Source organism: Bacillus rossius, chromosome 1 (assembly GCF_032445375.1).
Source record: "Bacillus rossius redtenbacheri isolate Brsri chromosome 1, Brsri_v3, whole genome shotgun sequence".
NCBI classification, from domain to species: domain Eukaryota; kingdom Metazoa; phylum Arthropoda; class Insecta; order Phasmatodea; family Bacillidae; genus Bacillus; species Bacillus rossius.
The window spans coordinates 159,407,553-159,428,877 of record NC_086330.1 but is presented as its reverse complement, the minus strand read 5'-3'; the positions used below and the strand labels follow the sequence as shown (position 1 = coordinate 159,428,877).

General features: G+C 34.7%; 1 protein-coding gene across 2 annotated transcripts; it reads right to left on the bottom strand.

Annotated features, from left to right (window-relative positions):
- Window positions 1-872: 872 nt before the first annotated feature.
- Window positions 873-20,210, bottom strand: LOC134546353 (uncharacterized). 2 transcript variants are annotated; one of them, XM_063389138.1, is made up of 3 exons: window positions 19,806-20,210; window positions 4,558-4,724; window positions 873-2,309 (listed from the first exon to the last, which is right to left on the bottom strand). In XM_063389138.1, exons 1-3 carry the CDS (start codon window positions 20,017-20,019, stop codon window positions 1,761-1,763), a joined length of 930 nt encoding a protein of 309 aa, XP_063245208.1. In that variant the 5' UTR covers window positions 20,020-20,210; the 3' UTR covers window positions 873-1,760. The 2 variants fall into 2 exon arrangements, with proteins under 2 accessions (XP_063245208.1, XP_063245207.1); XM_063389137.1 differs by having other exon boundaries at window positions 873-2,312; window positions 19,806-20,203.
- Window positions 20,211-21,325: the final 1,115 nt, after the last annotated feature.

Sequence of the window (21,325 nt, the reverse complement as noted above, 5' to 3'; positions counted from 1 at the left end):
TAATTGTCTCAGTCGAGTTTTTTTCATCACCGTGTAATAAGTATACTTTGCAGCATGGCCACGTGTGTGGACCATGCCCTCACCTAAACCGATTCGTGCCTCAGGCTTTTTAACCGTGTAATGTGTAACGTGTAACGGGCGTGTAGAGAGACGTGTTAGTGAAATTAAATCTGGAGAATAAATATAAAGTGAGTACTTATTTAATCACGTGGTGAGTGAGTCTAGGAGTGTGGCGTGCCCGACGCCTAGAGCGGGCCAGGTCTGGGTAGCTAGGATAGAAAGGGCTGGTAACTCGTCCCCACTTGGGCTACGTCACGCCCTGAGTGAGAGACTCCGCCGGGTCCACGTGCCCTTCCACGTGGTGGCGCCCATAGTTAACATCTCGAAATCACCGGCAATGCGCGATCAGCCCTCAAGCTTATAAATTAACTGCCAGAACTTGTAGAAGCAGTCCTATTCCATAATTAAAATGCACTTCAAACAACCCCAGACATGGGTCAATTTCACCAGACTACAACTAAATTTGTAAATAAAGGTTAACCTTTATTCCTCTCCTTAAAAATCTACACTAACTCCTTGCTATGCAAGTAACATGTGCGGATATCACTAAAATGAAAATAGCACACCAATAAAACCTATGCCAATGAAATGAAAATTGACATGTAGTTTTCTGAGGCAGGGTCTACATGAAAGGATTATTAAATAAACAATATGACATAATTACGGTTAGTCTGTAACGAAAAATGTATTTTATCTATATCATTTTTGTGTTTAGACTTATTTCTGTTTGCTTTGTCTTAAATTAACCTATCAAAACCTAACAGATATTCTTAAATTCAAGAGTATAGTTGGTAACAAGAAAAAGAACATGATTATGCATCTTAAATTGTAGTTTTTTATTTTATGTAATTCTGTTGCCAGATAAAGTTTATGACTTTTTTTTGTTGCATCCGACATAATTACTAATCAGAATTCACAGTATCACACAAAATCCAAACTAACAGCTGACTGTCACGCTACAGAAGAGAGATGTGCAACATTTAAAAGACAAATGTAAACCAAATTCGTTTGTTTTATTACCAACACAAGTAGCGTAGCTAACCTTCGGCTAAATACCAATAGTAAAAAACTGTTCATTTTTCCAACCAGAGTTTAGCTAAACTGTCTTTTGGCTATCTTTCAGATTTAATGGGAGGTAAAACTGGCCCTTAGAGAAAGCTACATTAGCAGTGATTTGTGTATGCCTGAGTATGCATGATTGTGGTCTTGCAATACTTCGCAAGTTATAATTTTACTATTTGTATTCCATTTAACTAGATTGTGCCAATGAACCTTCAATTTTAAATACCACTCATTCTAGCAAAATTAACTACTTTTCAGTACAGCTGGCCAGTTTGTTCACAGTATCTCTCTGGAAGAGACATATACACAACCTTTCAGGGTAAAAAAAAACTGCGTCATATGACTTCATTTTCTGTAACTAGTGGAATTGTTAGTCTTACTTAAATAGTATACCATGCAATTTTATTAATGATTTGGATGATAAAATTATCATTTTCAATAAAATTTCTTTCCTAACACACATTAACATGACAAAGATACAATTTGACCAGTTATTAATTATTAAAGTACAGTAATGATGGCTGAAAACAATTCAAACTACAAACTTATTATCCAGAAAAATATTTTAAAAAATAAATAAAATTCCATCATTTATTACAAGCAGAAAAAAAAACCTCATGTTCAGCCAAATCACTCATTCAGCTTAAAGACTGTGACCACCTTGACTTAACATCACTAAGTTTTCTAGCATTCTTGTCTGCCCAACAAAGGAAGTCGCTTCCCGTGGCAATGATGCACTCTAGCAAGTTCTGTGCGTCACCGTGGGCCGTATGGTTGTCCTGTGATTTCCTGTTGAAGAAATACCTGTATATGTCTACCAGCTTGAAGCTGTTTGGTGTTCGTTTTCTGTTCGAAACATCCCTGATAATTTCGTTTTCAAGACATCCATGCTTGCCGTCACTCGTGGAGAGCGTCATAGCGGTCCGCCTTCTCTTGGCAGGAGAGTACATGACTGTCATGGCACCTACTTGCTGTGTAGAGTTCACATTGGTCACATTAAGCACCTGGGTTGACCCATTCACATCTTTGCAGTTTTTGAGTCTGGTGATCATAACTTGTGCAGTCAGGTTAACACTGACCGATTCGTTCTGCTGAACGATAGTTTTGCTGTCAATAAACTGTCTGTTAGGACCCAGGAGTGCTCGAAAACATTTAATTGAGTCTGCACACAGTATATGTTCAGGAAGCTTCTGGAACATTTAAAAAAACCAAAAGCTGCTAAAGACTAAATTGTGGTATAAAAATAATAATTTCACCAAATTACATTTACAACTAGCAGGCCACGCAAATAACTCAAACTGTTTTGTCCCATTTAAGAACTTTGTTCTTTCAACATCGTTTAACAATGTACAAAAATTTAATAAGGGTTTACTATGTTACATAAGTATTTTCAAAGTAAACACTGCGTAATTCATAAGGTTATGTTTACAAAAACTATTTCTGCCTGCTAATATGGTGTAGGGTTGGTGTACCTGCACTCTCATTCCTCCAATGCATTTTTTTCTAGTTAGTAATATTTAAATCATACCCTACTTATTTTAGTAATATTTCCTAAAATATTATTTATTTAGAGTATATTTTTAAAATAACAAAGGCCACTGAGTTCCATAATAATGAATTTATTTGATGTTCCTGATAAAAGCTTGGTACCAGAATATTTTTTATTTTTTGCAGTGTCAAGACTTTTCAACAGCCTGTGAGAAAACAAAATTTGTGCACATGCTCCATGATGGAGCACATGCTCCATGATGGACAAAAAGTTATTCGAAATTGTGCCAATTCTCAATGTGTATCCTAATGACAACAACTCTCTCTCATTTGGCAAACTTCTGCTAGGTGAACATGGATAGCAGCTCTTTCACTTGCCACAGCAATGAAATAGGAACTGGAAAATATATTATCAAAAATATACTGCAATTTCAAGCTTTGAATTTAAACATAAACATGTCACAACTGTAAGTATCTCATTAATTCAAAGTGACTAACATACCACACCAACAGAATGATTTACGTTAGATAAAAGGGAATCAAAATAATTAAATAAACTTGGAATTGCGTTACATTACCTCGGCAATTTAAGCAGTAAAATCCATTATATATGAATAAATAATGATAAAATTACTGGTTTAGGTCAGAGAGCATTTTAAACACTGCAATAGGGAGAAATGCTAGAAATGTAATCGCTGATGACTTAATTCCACTTATACGAGGGTTGTCTAAAAAGTTTCCGAACGCAACATGAAGATGGCAGCACTCGTCAACAACATTGGGAAATACGTTTAGTCATGTTTTGGAATATACTGTCTGAAATTTCAGCCTTTTTGAACGTAAATTGATTTTTTTAACCATCATTTTCGTGAGTCAATGCGCATATTTTTGTGAAAATGAAAAAAATGTGTATCGAAGTGTCATTAAATATTTGTTTTTGAAAGGCAATACGCCTACGCTAATTGAAGATGAGTTGGACGGTGTGCACTGTGACTCTGCACCATCATTTACCACAGGGATATTTCGGGCAGCTCAATTCAAACATGGCCACACCAGCTCGGGTGACAAACGTCTGCGACACCAAAAACCGCGAAGGGAGAATCAGCTCCAATAAATGCAAAGACTGTTCCTTTGGCCGGAGAAAAAACATTGATACTGTTTTCTAGGCTAGTCATGGAATTGTCTTAATAAATTATTTGGGAAAAAGAATAACATAACTACGCATCATTACTTGACAAGCTGAAGGCATAAATTGCAGAAAAATGTCACATTTGCAGAAACAAAAAAAATTTGTTTCACCAGAACAATGTACCAACTCACACCTCAACGGTTGCCATGGTGAAAATCTACGAACTGCGGTTTTAACTGCTTGACCACCCTCCTAACTCACCAGATCTAAACCCAATTGACATTTTTTTGTTCCCTAGGTTTATGCAGAGACTCACGCAAACAATTGTTAAAATACAACTGCTTGTCCAAAATGGCTGAAATTTTAGACAGTATATTCTAAAACATGACTAAACACATTCCCCAATTTTCATTGATGAGTGCTGCCATCTTCATGTTAAGGTCAGAAACTTTTCAGACAACACTAGTAACATATAGGTAGGGGCAGGCATTTTTCGCGAATAAATCTGAACGCCCTTTAGACTGCAACAAGGTATAACCGCAGCAGTGGTTTCTTCCTCGCGATTGGCGGCCGTCTCCGAGAGAAGTCGGCGCCTTGTTTGACCGAGCCACTCAGGACGCGTTTACTTCCGCAATGAATTACTCTGATTGGTGTTGTATCAATCGACATGTACCTGAAAGAAGTTCACCCAATCACGAAACACAGAAGATGCTACCGCGTTTTAACTTATAACTAGTCTCGGAATCTTTTTGCGAAATATGCACAGCAGCATAAAACCTAGTCACCAAAAAATAAAATTTATTTGAAATCATTTTTACCTGTTTGAATGCTTCAAGTTCTGCTTGCAAAATAGGAAAGTCGTAACTGTCCCCATTATGAGCAATCAAGCACACAGGTTGTGGAAGTCTGCATACAAAGTTTTCCAGAATGTTGAATGCGGTGCTGTCAAAAGGTTTCTGCCCTTGCAGCAAGTCATTATTCAGTCCTGCAAAATGCAACACCCAAAAATTCTGAGAAACACAAAAAGGAGTTACGGAAAGGTAGTAGATTCATTAAAAGAACTAACTATGCTTAGGTATTGCCTATTGAGTCTTTAAGAGAGACTTGATAAAGCAGTCTTGTTAAGGAGAAATGTTACTACAACACATTTGCAATATGTTCATATGTTTGCAAAAAAAACTTCAATTGAAGTACGGAATTTGATAAATACTTGGAAATTTACATATCAACAGATTTCTTGAAACTCTTTAAAAGTGTCACTGCTTTTAATACGAGGGTGAACCCAAAAAAATTTGATTTTTGTCATCAAAAATTTATTACCTTTTTTACAAAATTCCTTTAGTCACCTTCAAAGTACTCTCCATTAGAAGGATGCACAAAAGTCTTTTTTTCCCCACTGTTAGAAGCACCTCTGGAACTCTTCAACTTTGATATCCTCCAATGCCCTTTGCAAAGCTGTTGTTACCGCCTCCACATCATCAAAACACTTCCCTTTTAGATTTTTCTTTATTCTCGGGAACAGGAAAACGTTGCATGGGGCTAGGTATTGTGAATACATAGGGTGGGGAACAACAGACCACCCCTAAGAGGCCAAATAGCAGTTCACTTGTAAGCCGTGTGTGTTGGGGTGTTGTGATGAAAGAACCAATCACTTGATCGCCAAAGTTCCAGGTGTTTCCTCCGCAAATTTTCTCTCAAATATCTTAAAACTTCCAAATAAAAGTGCTGGTTAACAGACTGGCCAGAGGGAACAAATTCCTGGTGCACAATTCCACGAACATCAATAAAGACAATGATCATCGTCTTATCACTCAACCTCACTTTTCTTACTTATTTTGGTCTGGGGGAGTTGGGAGTCTTCCAAGGGCTTGATGGTTGCTTGGTTTCTGGGTCATACCCATAAAACCAACTCTCATCACCTGTAATGACTTTAGTCAAAAAGTTTGGATCACTTTCAATCTCTTTATTCAAGTCCTGGCTCAAATTCAATTGAATGTTTTTTGTATCCTGTTTGAGAAGGCGAGGAACAAATTTAGCAGTAACACACATAATTTGCAAATCCTCAGTCAAAATCCGCTGGCACGAGCTCAAAATAAACTCCTTTCTCTTATGAAATTTAGTCGATCGAGAAACAATGATTTTTTGGCGGATTTTTCCACGTTTTTATTGTTTAGAAATGTTGAACGGCACCCACAACAACATTGTCTTCAACACTCATCTCACCATGTTTAAAGTGCCCAAACCACTCAAAAACTTGTGTGCAGCTCATAGCATCCTCCTTGAAAGCCTGTTGAAGCATTTGGTAACTTCCGTTGCTGATTTTTCAAGCAGGAAACCAAATTTCAAACACACTCTTTGGTCTTTTAAATCTGCCATAACGGCTGCAGGCGGAACACAAGAACAGTAAGAGAAAAACAATACTGTGATCAAACGTTAACCTACAAACTGATGCCGTTTGTGCAGCTGTTTATTGAAGGTATCTACTAACCCCAACTAGTAGAAGGACTCTCCACTATATCTATGAATGGCAGCGCACTCTCAGTCTGTTTTTCTTTTTATTTGGGCCCCTCCTCGTATTATTATTGACCATTCCTTAGAAAGGATACATTTCCTCAAATAAAACAAATCCACAGGGCAAAATAACAGCACTGTAGCAATGTGCCATTCTGTCCAGGAGAGGTCCAAGGGCAGGGGTGATCCCCTTATAATAAAAAACTGGAGAAAGAAATAATCTACTAGAGTCTGCATCTGTACTTTGAAGATTGTTGAACTTTTTTTTCATGCATTTTTTATTGCTACTTTACCTAGTGTGTGTAATATTTTTAATTTTATCACACTTTAAAATTGTGGGGAAAACTTTGCGTCTGTAATGTATGTATTAAAATAAGCTTTAATGATTAAAAATTTTTCTAAATTTTGGACTGCCCATTTAACTGGGAGGTTAAACCTTCCAGTGATTTGCCGTTTCAAAAAATTTGATCTGGGCCCTGGGTCTGGACACTGGTTCAGCCGCCCTGTTGCAGAGAGCACTTCTGCAGTGGTTGCAGTGTTACAGCCAGGGAGTCACCACGTCTGCATGGTTACATGTTAGTGTGTGAAGCAGTTTAGTTTCTCACGCTAACTGTTGGCACCTAGCATTAACACATCTGACAGTAATAAAATTGAGGATATTCAAAATAACTTTATCAAAATTATAACTCTAAAAAAATATTTCCTCAACCTTTAACCCTTCTTTCAGAATGTAGAGCATATTTAGACACATTTTTGTTTATAATTATTTTCGTACTAAAATCAAAAGTAATTATATTTTAGTTGATACTGGTCTTTAGAGTGCACCAATTCAACAGCTGCTTAGTATCAGCCTTGCGTGGAGTCCACAATAATATTATCTACATATTAATTTCAAAGTCAAACAAATTGATTTGAATTTTTGTTAATTAAAACAAACCCTATAATTCCAGTGCCTTTTTATTAGCATTATAAACCCTATTACTTTAGTTATTCTTTATTTTTATTGATAGTTGTGGTATTGCACTGATGTTTTTGCTTGTCCATTGTCTTTATTAGAATCAAAATACTTATACTTAGCTTGTGCTCAATTATCTTTAATTTTGCTGCTATGTTATGTGTCAATTCTGTAATCAAGTATAAATAAAAATTAATTTCTTATTATTGGCTTAATTCATCTACACACAGAGTTTTCATGTTTATAATATAAAATGTTAACTCAACTCTTATAATGCAATTACTGTAGTTCTTTATAACTTCGGCAGAGAAACATTAAAATTTACAAGAATGTGTTTAGTTATAGGATTTACTAGCTCATAACAATTTTCCCAGATGACTTTTATTTCATATGGTTACTCACAGAGTAAACATAATTTATTTTGTCACTAACTCAAAATACTGAACATTTGATTTGTTTTGTCTAGTTCTCTTTACTCAACAAATATTTTAATAAAATACTATTCTTGGAGTCCATGATTACCCTAGAAAGGTTGTACCTATCAAATCGCCTTAAATATTTTATTTAGGTAGGTTGTCTGGTTCACCCCTTGGTATTGCAAGGATCAAGAGCACACCATCGAGATACCTCTTCCACAGAACGCTTGTCCTTGTGGATCATACTGCAGGTTTGTTAAAGGTAATGCAGGAGTTTCACCATCTGTCATGCTTTCTAGGCAGTAATCAGCAGCTTTAGGATTCTATGTGACTTTCTGAATGTCTAATTTTTTTTTGCAGAAGTGTCATTGTTTTATTATCATTCTAAGGAGGCTGCATTAATGCAAAATTAGTTTTCGCAGGTCCTGCGGTTTGTTCGGAATTTTGAACTTCAGATGCACATTCTTCAAGTTTTGCATTAACATTTATATTTGTTTGCTATTCTGTTTGTTATTTCTTGAATGAAGTTCTTTCTAATAATCCCGCTCATGAATTTTACCGGATAATGTTGGGAAATTGTGGAAACATTTCTTCAACGAGTGATGCATTGCCACTAATGGATCCATTATGTTTTGAATTACATTACCTGTTACGTGTGCATTGGTAGAAATACTTTCTGCCGATTGCACATTTGTAATGTTCATTTGTACATAAATTTGACCCTGTTTTATGGTATTTGTGTAAATTGTGTTCTCTTTTCTAGCATGTAATTGTAACTCACGCTCAAATTCATTTACACAACCATCTACTAACATTATTGTTACCTCACTTTTCCTGCGTCGTTCATATTTTCAGGGATTTTACACAACGTGACCTGTTTACAAGTTTTGTCATGCTTCACTAGAGCTTTCCTTACTTCTTCCCTTACTGCAGGAACAATGTTGCCACTACACTAATCCTCAGTTCCATACAATTATGCGCTTGTGTCAAGTCATTACAGAACTGTTCAGTCTCTGCTAAAAATTTACTTTACTAAGTAGCTGAGATTTGTACGATATTTTCCCGTCTCTCCTGGTTCTAAATTGTTCTTTTTTTTTCCCCTCACTTTCTCCTGTTCGACCTCTCTAGTATTTGCAAAATCTGTTCTATTTCTGGTACTAGCAACAAAAAAAATTTATTCGCAGAAAAGTTTGTTTCTACTATAAATTTTATCTTGAGATAGATAGCTGAATAAGGTCTCATTTGAAAGCCCCTGAAATTTTCTTTAAAATTATATGTACCATGATACGGTTACATATAGTTATTTATGTTAGATAAACCATTAATTTTTTTTTAATTTACAAAAGTTTTTTTTTTAATCTGGAAAAAATATTTATTTACTTGATGTTTTCTGACATGTACTGAAAATTTCAAAATGGGATCTCATTGGGATAGTTTAAAAGTATTAAGTAGTTTAATTTTAATGTGATTATCAATTTTACAGTTAGTTCTTGGTAGTGATTGTAATAATGTTTTTATCAATATGATTCATTATATTATAAACTGGCAGTGGATTCATTTAAGTGGAGCTATACTTTGCTTTTACTTGTTTGCTGATATTTTTCTAGGAGCACATGTACACTGCATGGTCTAGGTGGCATAGAGCAATGACAAAACATTTTTGCATGTTATGCAGATAAGTCATTGTAGAACTATTGTGACAGTAAGATGATGGAATGCTTCAACCCTTATAACTTCCAGTTTTTCTGTGTATTGTGTGTGTCTGCGGGTGTGTGTTCGTGTGTGTGTTTGTGTGTGTTCATGTGTGTGCATGAGTATGAGTGTGTGTGTGTGTGTGTGTATGTATGTGTGTATGTGTGTGTGTGTCTGTGCGCGCACGCGCAAAACCCATAGACTTTTAAGGGTAATTGTGTGCTGCCTATAGACGATGCATAGTTGAATTGTGGTGTTTTTTTTTTTAAACATGAGAAACTTTTAGGTTATGTTATAATTTAAGGAATTCCTAATTTATTGTGAGATGAAAATTTACATGATTTGTTACAAACATAAGATAACATTTAGGTCATGTTTAAATCTAGGGTTCTTAATTTATTGCGAGTACAGAATCTACATAAACAGAATGGAGAGACCAACATCAAAAACAAAGGTTAATTTGTTTTGTTGCAATCCACTCATTAAACTAGAACATGGTATCACAAGAAGAATTTGAGACTTGTGAGAAAAATTCAGTTCAAAGGTTGAAATTGGTGATAAAATTTGTGAGAATTTTCGCAAATTGTTGTCAAAAGACGAGAATGAATTGAAACCAACTGAGCCTCCCTCAGATGATACACCTGTCCCAGAAAATGTGTATTTCTACTCCTCAGAGTGGAAGCTCTGTCTTATTTGAACCAAAGACTGATGGTTATAAGCAAATCACCTTTAAAATAAAAAACAATTAGGAGAAAATAGCTATCCAGAAAAAAAGTAAATAAAGCAAGTGAAGCTTTCAGGTCTATCTAATGTTCTGCAGACCTGTACAACTTCTGGCAGTGATAAAACAACTTCCCTTTGTGATGAAATACTCAACCGGTTGAAAGAAAAGTTTCTGTCAACCAAAAACAATTATGTGTGAATGAAAATATTAACAACATTGACCTTTAACTGGACATGAAGTTGAAATTGGCATAGTGTAAATTCCCAGAATTGGCAAGTGAAAAACAAATAACTTACCAGGCTGTTTTACAAACCATGGTGTGTGATAATCCATCTGAGTATGCTTCTTCGGTGAGTGCTCAAACTGCCCAGAAACAGATGTTTTGAGAAATAGGTGAATGTTTTCAAGTATTTTCCGATGAAAATGTGACGTTCAAACAGTGGATTCTGATCGATAAGAACACCAGCTTAGAGACTTTTGACTAAACCATGTGAGGAATATATATATATAACTGATTTCCCTGAATCCCTTGAAAAACTTCTTGGGCACTCCTTTATAGCAAAGCATCATTCCTTAGTCACATTAAAGAAACAGTGCTAAACGAGAGCGAGTATTTAGTACTCTGTGATTTCAGTGAAAACTACACCTTTAGCTTACAAGATGCTGCTCAGGGATATCACTGGAATAATGCACAAACCATAATACATCCATTCCCTATCTACTCAAGGAGCAAAATAGACAGCAAACTGCAGCTCACAAGTTCGTAGTAAATTCCGATTGTACTTCTCATGACTCCACTAATGTTCATTGTTTCCAAATGTTACTATTAAAATTCATCAAGTCTGACTCTACTCCCATTTCCGTCTAAGATAAACTACTTGTCTGATGGATCCACAGCAAATTATAAGATAGCTAAATTTCATGAACCAGTGCTTTTATGAGGAAGACTTTGGTGACAGAGCAGAGTGACATTTCTTTGCAACCTCTCATGGGAAAAGTTAATGTGATGAGATTGGTGGCACTGAAAAGAGACTAGCAGCAAGGGCTAGTCTTCATCTTATTTACAATGAGCAAATTATGACACCCAGGCAGCTTTATGAGTGAGCCAAGGTCAACATCAATGCTATACACTTTGCCTACAGCACAACCCAGCAGCACAAGAGTGAGGAAATGTTAAACTGCACAGCTTTATCCCTGTGAGTAAGAGTAAAGTGTCCATTAAACAGTATTCGTTTCCAACGTCATCTAGGGAAGTAGAAATGACTACAGGATGTGATGACTGAACTAAACTTTACTGAAATAGCCTGATTGGTTTTATGATGTGCTGATACGGTGACATACATTCCTTTGAAGATGAGCAAGAAATCAAAAGTTTTCTTCACCCCCATGGTTCAGCTGCATCAAAATTGACATACCCTTCAACAACTGACATTCTTCAACTCCATCGGAGAGACATTGCAACAAGAGTAGACCCATTAACTGCAACTGGAAGAGTTTACACACTGACATAAAAAGAAAATGCAAACAAAAAACTATTGGCTGTAATGCAGCTGTGATTTAGGTATATAGAGGTACAAACTTCAAATCTTTCATTTTTTTATGTGCAAATTACTTTATAATGGGAACAGGATTGAGTTTAAAAATACAGAGCACATGCATTGTTTTAAAATAATGTTTATATATTATCCCAATAACATACCGTTATAAAACTTTCAAGATGTTACCAAAAGTTAGAAAAATAAAATTTACTTTTGGAATTTTTTAAAAAAACATAAACTGTTTTGAATAAAAAATGTAATTGTGTGCAATCCTATAATGATGCATATCATAAAAAAGATAATTTCAAGATCTTTCCAATGAGATCTTATGCAGGGTTGGTCCTAGGGCGGTGCGACCGCACAGAATAGCCGGGGAGGGGGGGGGGGGGGGGGAAATCAACTGACACGTGAGATGAACAACGGCAACAATCTGTCCCACGTGAAAATGGACGACATGAGGTACCCGCCCTCTGATGTCACTGTGTCATGTCACCAAATTCAAATGAATTCAAATTAATATGATTTTGTGTATGACAGATCTTTTAACATGGCTTATTCGGATTCCATTACTAGTGACTGTTTATTTACATTCTGTGTTCGACAGTTGACAGTGGCGCTTCATCCGGCCGTAACTTGAACTGCTTGGCTCCTCCTCATTTCAAGTCGTCCATTGCGGGGGAGTGGGGCGCGGGGTTAAATTTTGTCCGTCACTTGTTTCACAAGTCAAGCATTGTCTATTGAATTGTCAGGTCGTACAAACGTGCACAAGTGTATCTCTGTGTTATACAGTGTGTGTGTGGTTAACGGCTGAAAGTTACGTACTTAGATTATTATAGAAGAATTCAAAATAGAAAACCGAAGTATTGTTTATATAAGTTCCCTTCTAGTGTATTCTGTGGCACTGCGATAAAAGACATTTTCCACTTATCCACGAATGAAACCGCACTGCGAGATTACACATGTTGTCTTAGACATTGATTTAATGATTACACGTGTTTGTCGAATACGTTTCTCCTTGCAGCCCGATGTACTGCGCTTTTGTAGGGTATTACAGCACAAGAATTGTAGCTTTTGTACGGAGTGATGTACCTGTTACGTAGTAACTATTATTTAATCTTTACCTATTCTGCGTTTTGTATAAGGCGGTAAAGGTGTAGGTACTAGTTTGTTTTAATGGATTGTATATATGTATATCACACTTGTTACAGTTATTTCACTTATTTTATGTTCAATAACTATTAAAAAATAATTGTCTAAGGACCTGTTTTACTGCCTTTATTTAAGTGGAAATTAGCGTAACTGAGTTTTGATGTATTTTGAATGGAAATTAAATGAAAAATCAATCAGTTATACTAACTGCCAATTAAATAAAGGTGGTAAAAACAGGTCCATAATAAATTAAAAGTGCAAAAAACAGGTTTTTAAGTAGTCACTGAACTTAAAGGAAAAAGTTAATTCAATTATTTTATAACTGGCTTCTGCTGGCGATTTCGTTCGTGTGGGAATCAATTATCGTACATCAGAATTTAAGTCTTTAACTCAAGTACCGTCAATTGGGGTGAAGTTGACCATTTTTATGAAAGAAATATGTTTTGTTTGCCTGACAGTCTAGGCAATAAAGATAAAAAATTATGTGGTTATGTTTTAAAATCTAGGAGAGTTTCTCTTAAAAGAAGTGATCGTGGGACTGAAATTACAATTTTAGACAGAAATTTAGAAACAAATAAAAATGCTATATTTACTGTTTGAGGGGATAGTAGAGTAAGTAAACAATAAAAATTGCCAAATAAATAAAAATTTCTAAGGTAAACTAATTTTATTGAAACTGTGCAGTTTCTTTAGCATTTTGGGGTGAAGATGAACACATGGTCATTTTCACCCCAATGTCTAGAAATTTATGTCGAGAAGTGTCTTCTTCTATGTTGTTGTGATATCTACGCTTGTGTTTTGTGGTTTGTTATCTTCAGTTTCAGTAGGAACATTTCTACAATTGTACAATTATATTTTAGCAATATTATCTCTAACAGATTTCAATTGTTATTTTCAGTAGCTGTGGTAGTTTGGTCTACTTTTTACTATTATTGTAAGGTTTGCTTCACATATAAGTTAAGTGTTTTATTATACTAATAATGATGTTTTTTTTTTTTGGGAGGAGGGGGGTACCTCATAACATGTAGGTTCCGCTAAATTTTAGGAAATAACTTTCAGTCATATCACCCTGCCAACTTTTTGAAACTCCCATCAGTAAAACCTTTAGAATTGATAAAATTTGGCATAAATCATGTGCTGTAATTACTAAGTACTGGTAACCAATATCAATTTCTCGACTTTCCCATAACCTTATATTCGACCCAACAAAATCTTATACAAAACTACTGCAAAAATATATTTTCTAGTGCTGCTGTAATATCATTTTTTTTTTAAAAAAAATTGAGCAATAATGTTAATAACTACACAAACAACTTACACCGAGAACAATAAACCAAACATGAAGGTGGTCTTACCTTAAAAAAAATGTTGGACTGAGGGATAAATGATTCATGAATTTAATGTGAAAAAAAAAATTAATCCTTAGTGATCTACTTAGTTTGTAATGATGATTAAGTGGCCTTCTTTGCTGCTTGTAGAAAAACACTGCTGAAGTTTTGTTGATAACATGGTCCAGACCTCTTGTGTTTGAGAACAGAAATTGACTGGAGTGTTTCTTTTGACATAGATGATCTAAATTCTGCTGTTTTTTTTTTTACCAAGCTAAAGATACGTTCGAATTCCGCATTACTGTGTGGTATACTTAAAATGGAAAGCATTAACCTTGATATTCTGTCACATTTACACACCCCTTCAACTCCTTGTGTATGTAATAACTCTGTCCATTTTATATCAATCGACCATCTTTATCCACAACAGCCGAAATGTCATCAATCTGCACATTTGTAAATTGTTTATGGAGTTCATCTATTGCCAAAACAATATTTTCCTCTTTTTTCACAGGCAAGATAATGGGGAACAAGTTCACAAAGTAAAACACAGAGGAAAAATGTGCATTTTCAATTCCCTTCAATCGTACCACTTGAGCATGCTTTTAAACTTCACTCTTAAACAGAAACTTATCAATCATGTAATCACATGCAGTAATGAAATATTTCTTTACTGAGCTATAGAACACAGGTTTCTATTTGCTTTCGAGCACATTTATTAAAATTGTTGTGTGACACACTAGTTATTGTTGTTGTTCTTATATTTCTTGACGTGTCCTATACCATTTGTGCCAATGTTTGTATAGTCAATTGACGAAAATAAATAGGCCTAGATGATAAACACTGAGGATAAGTTAGATTCGAATCTGAAAAATTACCGGACCGTACCATAATTATCGTACATGCCTGAAACACCCCAGAAATTCCTTCGTGCAACAAAAGCCTAAGTCAAATCCTTAAATTAATGTGTATAAAAAACCAGAAAAAAAAATATATATTTGCATGTTCATGAACTAAGACGTGTTAATGAAATGGTTTGCAAGACAGTTCTTCAAAATTAAATAAAAATATTAATGTTTACTTAGGAAAAATAATATTCGAAACTGAGATTCAAATTTGAAAACAAGAATAATTTTGATATATAAAAAAAACTAGACAATGGTGCAACATTCGGCTTGGTGCAAACGTTTGAGGAGACACTTGGTTACACCACACAACCTTCAGAACTGGGGGATATGGCACCATTTTTTACCACGAGCCCCCTTCTTGGATGTATTTTGATCTGACTTGTAAATAAAAAAAATCAATAACAATTAAACTAAAAAATGGTGCAACATTCGGATTAGTGGAAACGTTTAAGGAGACACTTGTTTACACCACACAACCTTCAGAACTAGGGGATATGGCACCATTTTTTACCACGAGCCCCCCATCTTGGTAAATGTGTGTATTTTGATCAGACTTGTCAATAAAAAAAATTGATAAAAATTAAACTAGTCAATGGTGCAACATTTGGCTTGGTGCAAATGTTTAAGGAGACCCTTGGTTACACCACACAACCTTCAGAACTGGGGGATATGGCACCATTTTTTACCACGAGCCCCCCTTTGTGGTGATTGTGTTTATTTTGATCAGACTTGTCAATAAAAAAAATCAATAACAATTAACTAGACAATGGTGCAACATTCAGCTTGGTGCAAAAGTTTAAGGAGAAACTTGGGTACACCACACAACCTTCAGAACTGGGGGATATGGCACCATTTTTTACCACGAGTTCCCCTTTGTGATAAATGTATGTATTTTGATCAGACTTGGAAAAAAAAAATCAATACCAATTAAACTAGAAAATGGTGCAACATTCGGCTTTGTGCAAACTTTTAAGGAGATCCTTGGGTACACCACACAACCTTCAGAACTGGGGGATGCGGCACCATTTTTTTTCCACGAGCACCCCTTCTTGGATAATGTGTGTATATTGATCAGACTTGTAAATAAAAAAAAAATCAATAACAATTAAACTAGACAATGGTGCAACATTCGGCTTGGTGCAAAAGTTTAACGAGACCCTTGTGTACACCACACAACCTTCAGAACTGGGAGATATGGCACCATTTATTACCACGAGCCCCCCTTTGTGGTAAATGTCTGTATTTTGATCAGACTTGTAAAAAAAACTATCAATACTAATTAAACTAGAAAATGGTGCAACATTCGGCATGGTGCAAACTTTTAAGGAGACCCTTGGGTACACCACACAACCTTCAGAACTGGGGGATATGGCACCATAATTTATCACGAGCCCTCCTTGGTAAATTTGTGTATTTTGATCAGACCTGTCAATATAAAAAATCAATAACAATTAAACTAGTCAATGGTGCAACATTCGGCTTGGTGCAAACATTTAAGGAGACCCTTGGTTACACTACTTCAGAACTGGGGGATATGGCACAATTTTTTACCACGAGCCCCCCTTTGTGGTAAATGTATGTATTTTGATCTGACTTCACACACTTTTACCACAAAAGGGGGCTCGTGGTAAAAAATTGTGCCATATCCCCCAGTTCTGAAGGTTGTGTGGTGAAAACAAGGGTCTCGTTAAACGTTTGCACCAAGCAGAATGTTGCACAATTGTCTAGATTAATTGTAATTTTTTTTTTTTTTTTTTTTAAGTTGATCATAATACACTCATTTACCAAGAAGGGGCTCGTGGTAAAAAATGGTGCCATATTCCCCAGTTCTGAAGGTTGTGTGGTGTACCCAAGGGTCTACTGAACGTCTGCACCAAGCCGAATGTTGCACCATTTACTAGTTTAATTTTTAATAATCAAAATTATGCTTGTTTTCAAATTTAAATCTCAGTTTTGAATATTATTTATCCTGATTAAACATTTATATTTTTATTTAATTTTGTAGAACGGTCTTGCAAACCATTTTATTAACACGCATAAGTTCCTGAACATGCATATATAATTTTTTTCCCCTGTTTTATACACATTAATTTAAGGAATTCACTTAGGCTGTTGTTGCACGAAGGATTTTCTGTGTTTTTCCGGCGTGTACGATAATTATGGTACGATCCTGTAATTATTCAGATTCGTATCTAACTTATTCTCATTATGATAAACAACACGAAAATAGTCAAATACTTTATTACTCGTCCATTTTCGTACTGATGTAAAGTGTATAGCAAATATAAAAGAACAGAACATTAATATTTACCGGAATAATTATCTGCAATTATTTACTGCTTGCTACGTTCCTCAATGTTTGGAAACTAGAAAAGAATAGTGTTTGTTTTCCAAACGGACAAGTAACTTAATTTTTGATTCATCGGAAAGAGCCAATGAGAACGACGATGTCAAGAAACAAAGATGCTTCTTTGTTTGGCATCCACATCCATGCTTGTTGTCTCATACAGACCTCGTCGTTACAAAATCAAAATTACCAGTTCAGCGAATTTCTAAATTTATTAAAAACGTTTTGAAATCCGTAAAAAAAATTTAGGCTCCGTAAAACTGTAAAACGCCTCTATCCGTAAATTTTACAGACAATCCGTAAAAGTTGGCAGGTATGACTCATATTCTGGAATAGCCTAAATCATAATGTTTGTAAATATCAATTCAATTATTTTCCAGTTTTGTGCGCAAGTAGTTTAAGTGAAGTCACCTTAATTATTGATAGGTAGGTAAATCTAAGACAAGAATGGTTCACTTGAGGTTTTATTATTGGCAGTCTAAATAAATAAAACTTTATTTTGTTCTAAATTATTTATATATTTTTTATTACAAAGTAAAACTACTAAATATTTTTTTTTTCTCTAAATATTTTTTTCGTGTTTCTCTTACATATGATGTGGTCAACTTAACCCTACCACTAGCAAGATGAATATTACAATGAAAATAAACTTAATGGTCACATTCACCCCACTGGGGGTGAACATGACCAATTACATACATAAAAAAAATTAAAAACATCATTAAAATATTAATTTTTTTTTTCAATGATAGCATTTCAGAAAACAAGTATAGATCTATACACGTACTTAGTTAGATAAATAAACATATTAAAATCTGTTAACAGAAATTCATTATGAAGATGATATTTGGTCACCTTCACCCCAACTGACTGTATGTCCTATCCTATATCCCTGGTATCATGTATGTAAAGAGTGATGGTTAAATGTGTATTTTACAGATTAAAAAACATATCACTGCCTTCAAAAAAATTATCTGGTGCACAAAACTTAAAAAGAAAATTGATAAAGCAAGCTGAAACTGAAAAATCTGCAAATTTGCTATAAAATTTTTGAGAGTTGAAAAGTTATCTGACCATTACCAGAACTACAATATCAACAAGCAATAGAAGAAAACCCACTTGAAAAATGTTCTGATCATGAAGATACAGAGCACCATTTTCTTCAAAAAGGTATCCAATTTAACAAATAAGCTGCAACTCTATATAAAGTAATTTCCAAGAGTAGGAGCCCTTCAGAAAAAATAAAGGTAAAATTCTTTCCTCGCAGCTTTTCCATAAATTAATAGGTAGTAAAATTTCTAATTTTTTTTGTAATGCTTAAGATGTTTATCTATTTAATCTATATTAATTCCCTACTGTGCATCGAAACCCAAGCGTCAACTCTTGACAGAGAATTTTTTAGAAGTACAGAGGTACAAAACACTGACTTAGCATGTAACCTGATGTATAAAAGGAATTGTCATTACGTGTATCAAACGTAATAATTCCTTTTCGTACATCAGGTTACGTGCTATCGCACATAACAAGTAGGTGCTTTGCACTTCCATACAGCTAAAAAAAATCACTGTCAAGGGTTGACACTTGGGTTTGGATGCTCAGTAAAGACTCACGTAATTTTTTTAAATTATTATTAACATTCCATTGAGTCACAATGTCCAAATAGCCTACATTTATAAAAAAACCACATGATTGGGGATGCAATTAAAGCACATGGCAAAGGCCACTTCACTGCACAGGCTATCTAATACAATCTATAAACTGTATTTTGTCAGGAAAACCAGTAGAAATTTAGAAATGCTAAAGTCAGGGTAAGTAAATACAGGAATGCCTTAAGTATTAAAAAAGGTTTTTTTTCAAAATTATATTATTTTATTACAGAAAAGCAGTGATGTAGCAATATAACCAAAATAAACAATAGTTGTTCCAAGTACTACTAGTGCTGCCAACCTAACCAACCCAATCATTAAAATTATTCTACAGTATTTCAAATGTAAGAAACATAACAAACCAAATAATAAGTTAAAACTACCAATAAACTACTTCAAACATTGCGATTATATTCATTAATCCATCAAATAAAATGAGAGGAACTAAAAAAATACCAGTTGTAATATATTTCACCTTCTTTGACTTTGACGTAGCTATAACCCAAAAGCCAAGCAAATGCAGACAATAGCAGTCAAAGCCGTTGACCGTTATTAAAATATAACATTTTCAGAAGTTTATTTTTCATAAGACCAACTCTATTAAAAAAAACCATACATGAATTACCAGGTTAGTTACAGCCCGGTCTCTGAAATTATTTTTACTTAAAAGACAGGCTGGGAATAAAAAACACTTACATACTGTGTTCTAATAGACACCTGCTTTATGAACCGGTGTGATCGTTTATCGAAATTTAACTTAACTTACTCTTCTTAGTTGTAAACTTAAATTCATATTTTCGAAAAAGTTAAAACAACATTGATACAAAATATCAGATTATCGATACCACTTACCAGAAATTTTTGCTGCTATTGGATTAATGGGCTTATCAGGGTTCAAGCAAATAGTAAATTTATTCATAACCCTTGGCAATCCTTTAGCTTTTGTAGCAGCACACAAAATATGCTCTCTCGAAACAGCAATAAAAGCAATTTCCGTTATTCTCGCTTCACGTTCGATTCCAGTTGTTTCGAAGTCCAGAATAATAAAGGACTCAATTTTTGACATTTTGACAATAGCTTGCGTCCTCAGATTTCAATCCGTCGAAATAAAATACACTCGTACTACTCACCCTCTTCAAGAAATAATTTGCGCGGGAATACGACAGAAACGGGGAATTATTTGGCGGGAACTAGAACGTAAACAAAGGTTTGTTTCGCACAACTATGAAAAAGTAGGCGGGTATTCAAACTTCCAATCATAAAATCAGATAGAATAAAAAAGTGCAAAAGCATTAGAATAATATTATTTATTTTATTTTTAAGTGCTAAGAATGAACGTTGGTTATTTGTCATTAAAGCTTAATTTTCTATTAAGAGATAAGTTTTAGAACATGATGTTTACATTTATTTACCGAAAAAAATATACCTGTATTAGAGAAATTACATTAAAAACCATTGCGATATGTCAGGAAGCAACTGTAAAGCTGGGTTTACGATTGATTTCCTTAAGAATTATAACTTAACATCGAGCACACGATTAAGTCAAAACTACATTTTCCAGTTTATGATTGACATAGAAGTCGTTAATTCTAACCAATCACAGCACAAAACACATGGTCGGCCATTGTTCGAAACGGAGAAGCAGGTTTGAAATAGGTTATTGACAAATGGGATATCTATTTTTCGAAATGGATGATTACAAATGACAAATATACGAATTATAACCCAAAATACTGCCTCGCTCGGTCCAATAATAAGACATAAACTTCCGGTTTGTTGTGATTGGTCGCTTCCCTTAAGTCTTAACGAAAAATATAAAATATAACCATTTCTGTTAAGTCTTAAGTCATCATATGGTTCGCACACGACCCGTCAAAATTCACACACGACAATCATAAACCATTCCACTAGTTTACATAGAGTCATATGATAAGTATCCGACTAAGTCTTAAGTCTTAATTCTTAATTTTCAATCGTAAACCCACCTTAAGAACATGGGCTAAAAAAATCTTTAACGGGTAAGCTGAAAACCATTCACCTGTACTAACGTTAAATCTACTACCATTGCCCATAAAGTTTTGTTTTTCTCGTAAACTCTTTTTGACTCTTTAACTCACGGTGGTAGTTCTGCTCAAGGAAGCAAGATGTTATCAAGTCAGTCAGGTCATGCCCTCGATGCTATTCTCCGCGAGGAAGAGTAGTAGGAAAATCGTATGATCGGTGTTGAGGTAAGATAAATACTATTACAGCTTTTTTTTATGTTCTTTATATTGCAAATTTAAGAGCAATGAATTATTTATCACATATTATAACAATGATGATCATATTTTTATATGATGCTATTTCAAATAAAGTTTTTTTCAAAAAATATG

What these genes read in the sequence shown, in the direction of transcription:
- LOC134546353 (XM_063389137.1), bottom strand. Translation starts at nt 20,019, where the DNA reads ATGTCAAAAATTGAGTCCTTTATTATTCTGGACTTCGAAACAACTGGA. An exon ending in AATAGCAGCAAAAATTTCTG is followed by an intron (nt 4,725 to 19,805) that starts GTAAGTGGTATC and finishes TGCATTTTGCAG; the next exon opens with GACTGAATAATGACTTGCTG. An exon ending in AACTTGAAGCATTCAAACAG is followed by an intron (nt 2,313 to 4,557) that starts GTAAAAATGATT and finishes TAAATGTTCCAG; the next exon opens with AAGCTTCCTGAACATATACT.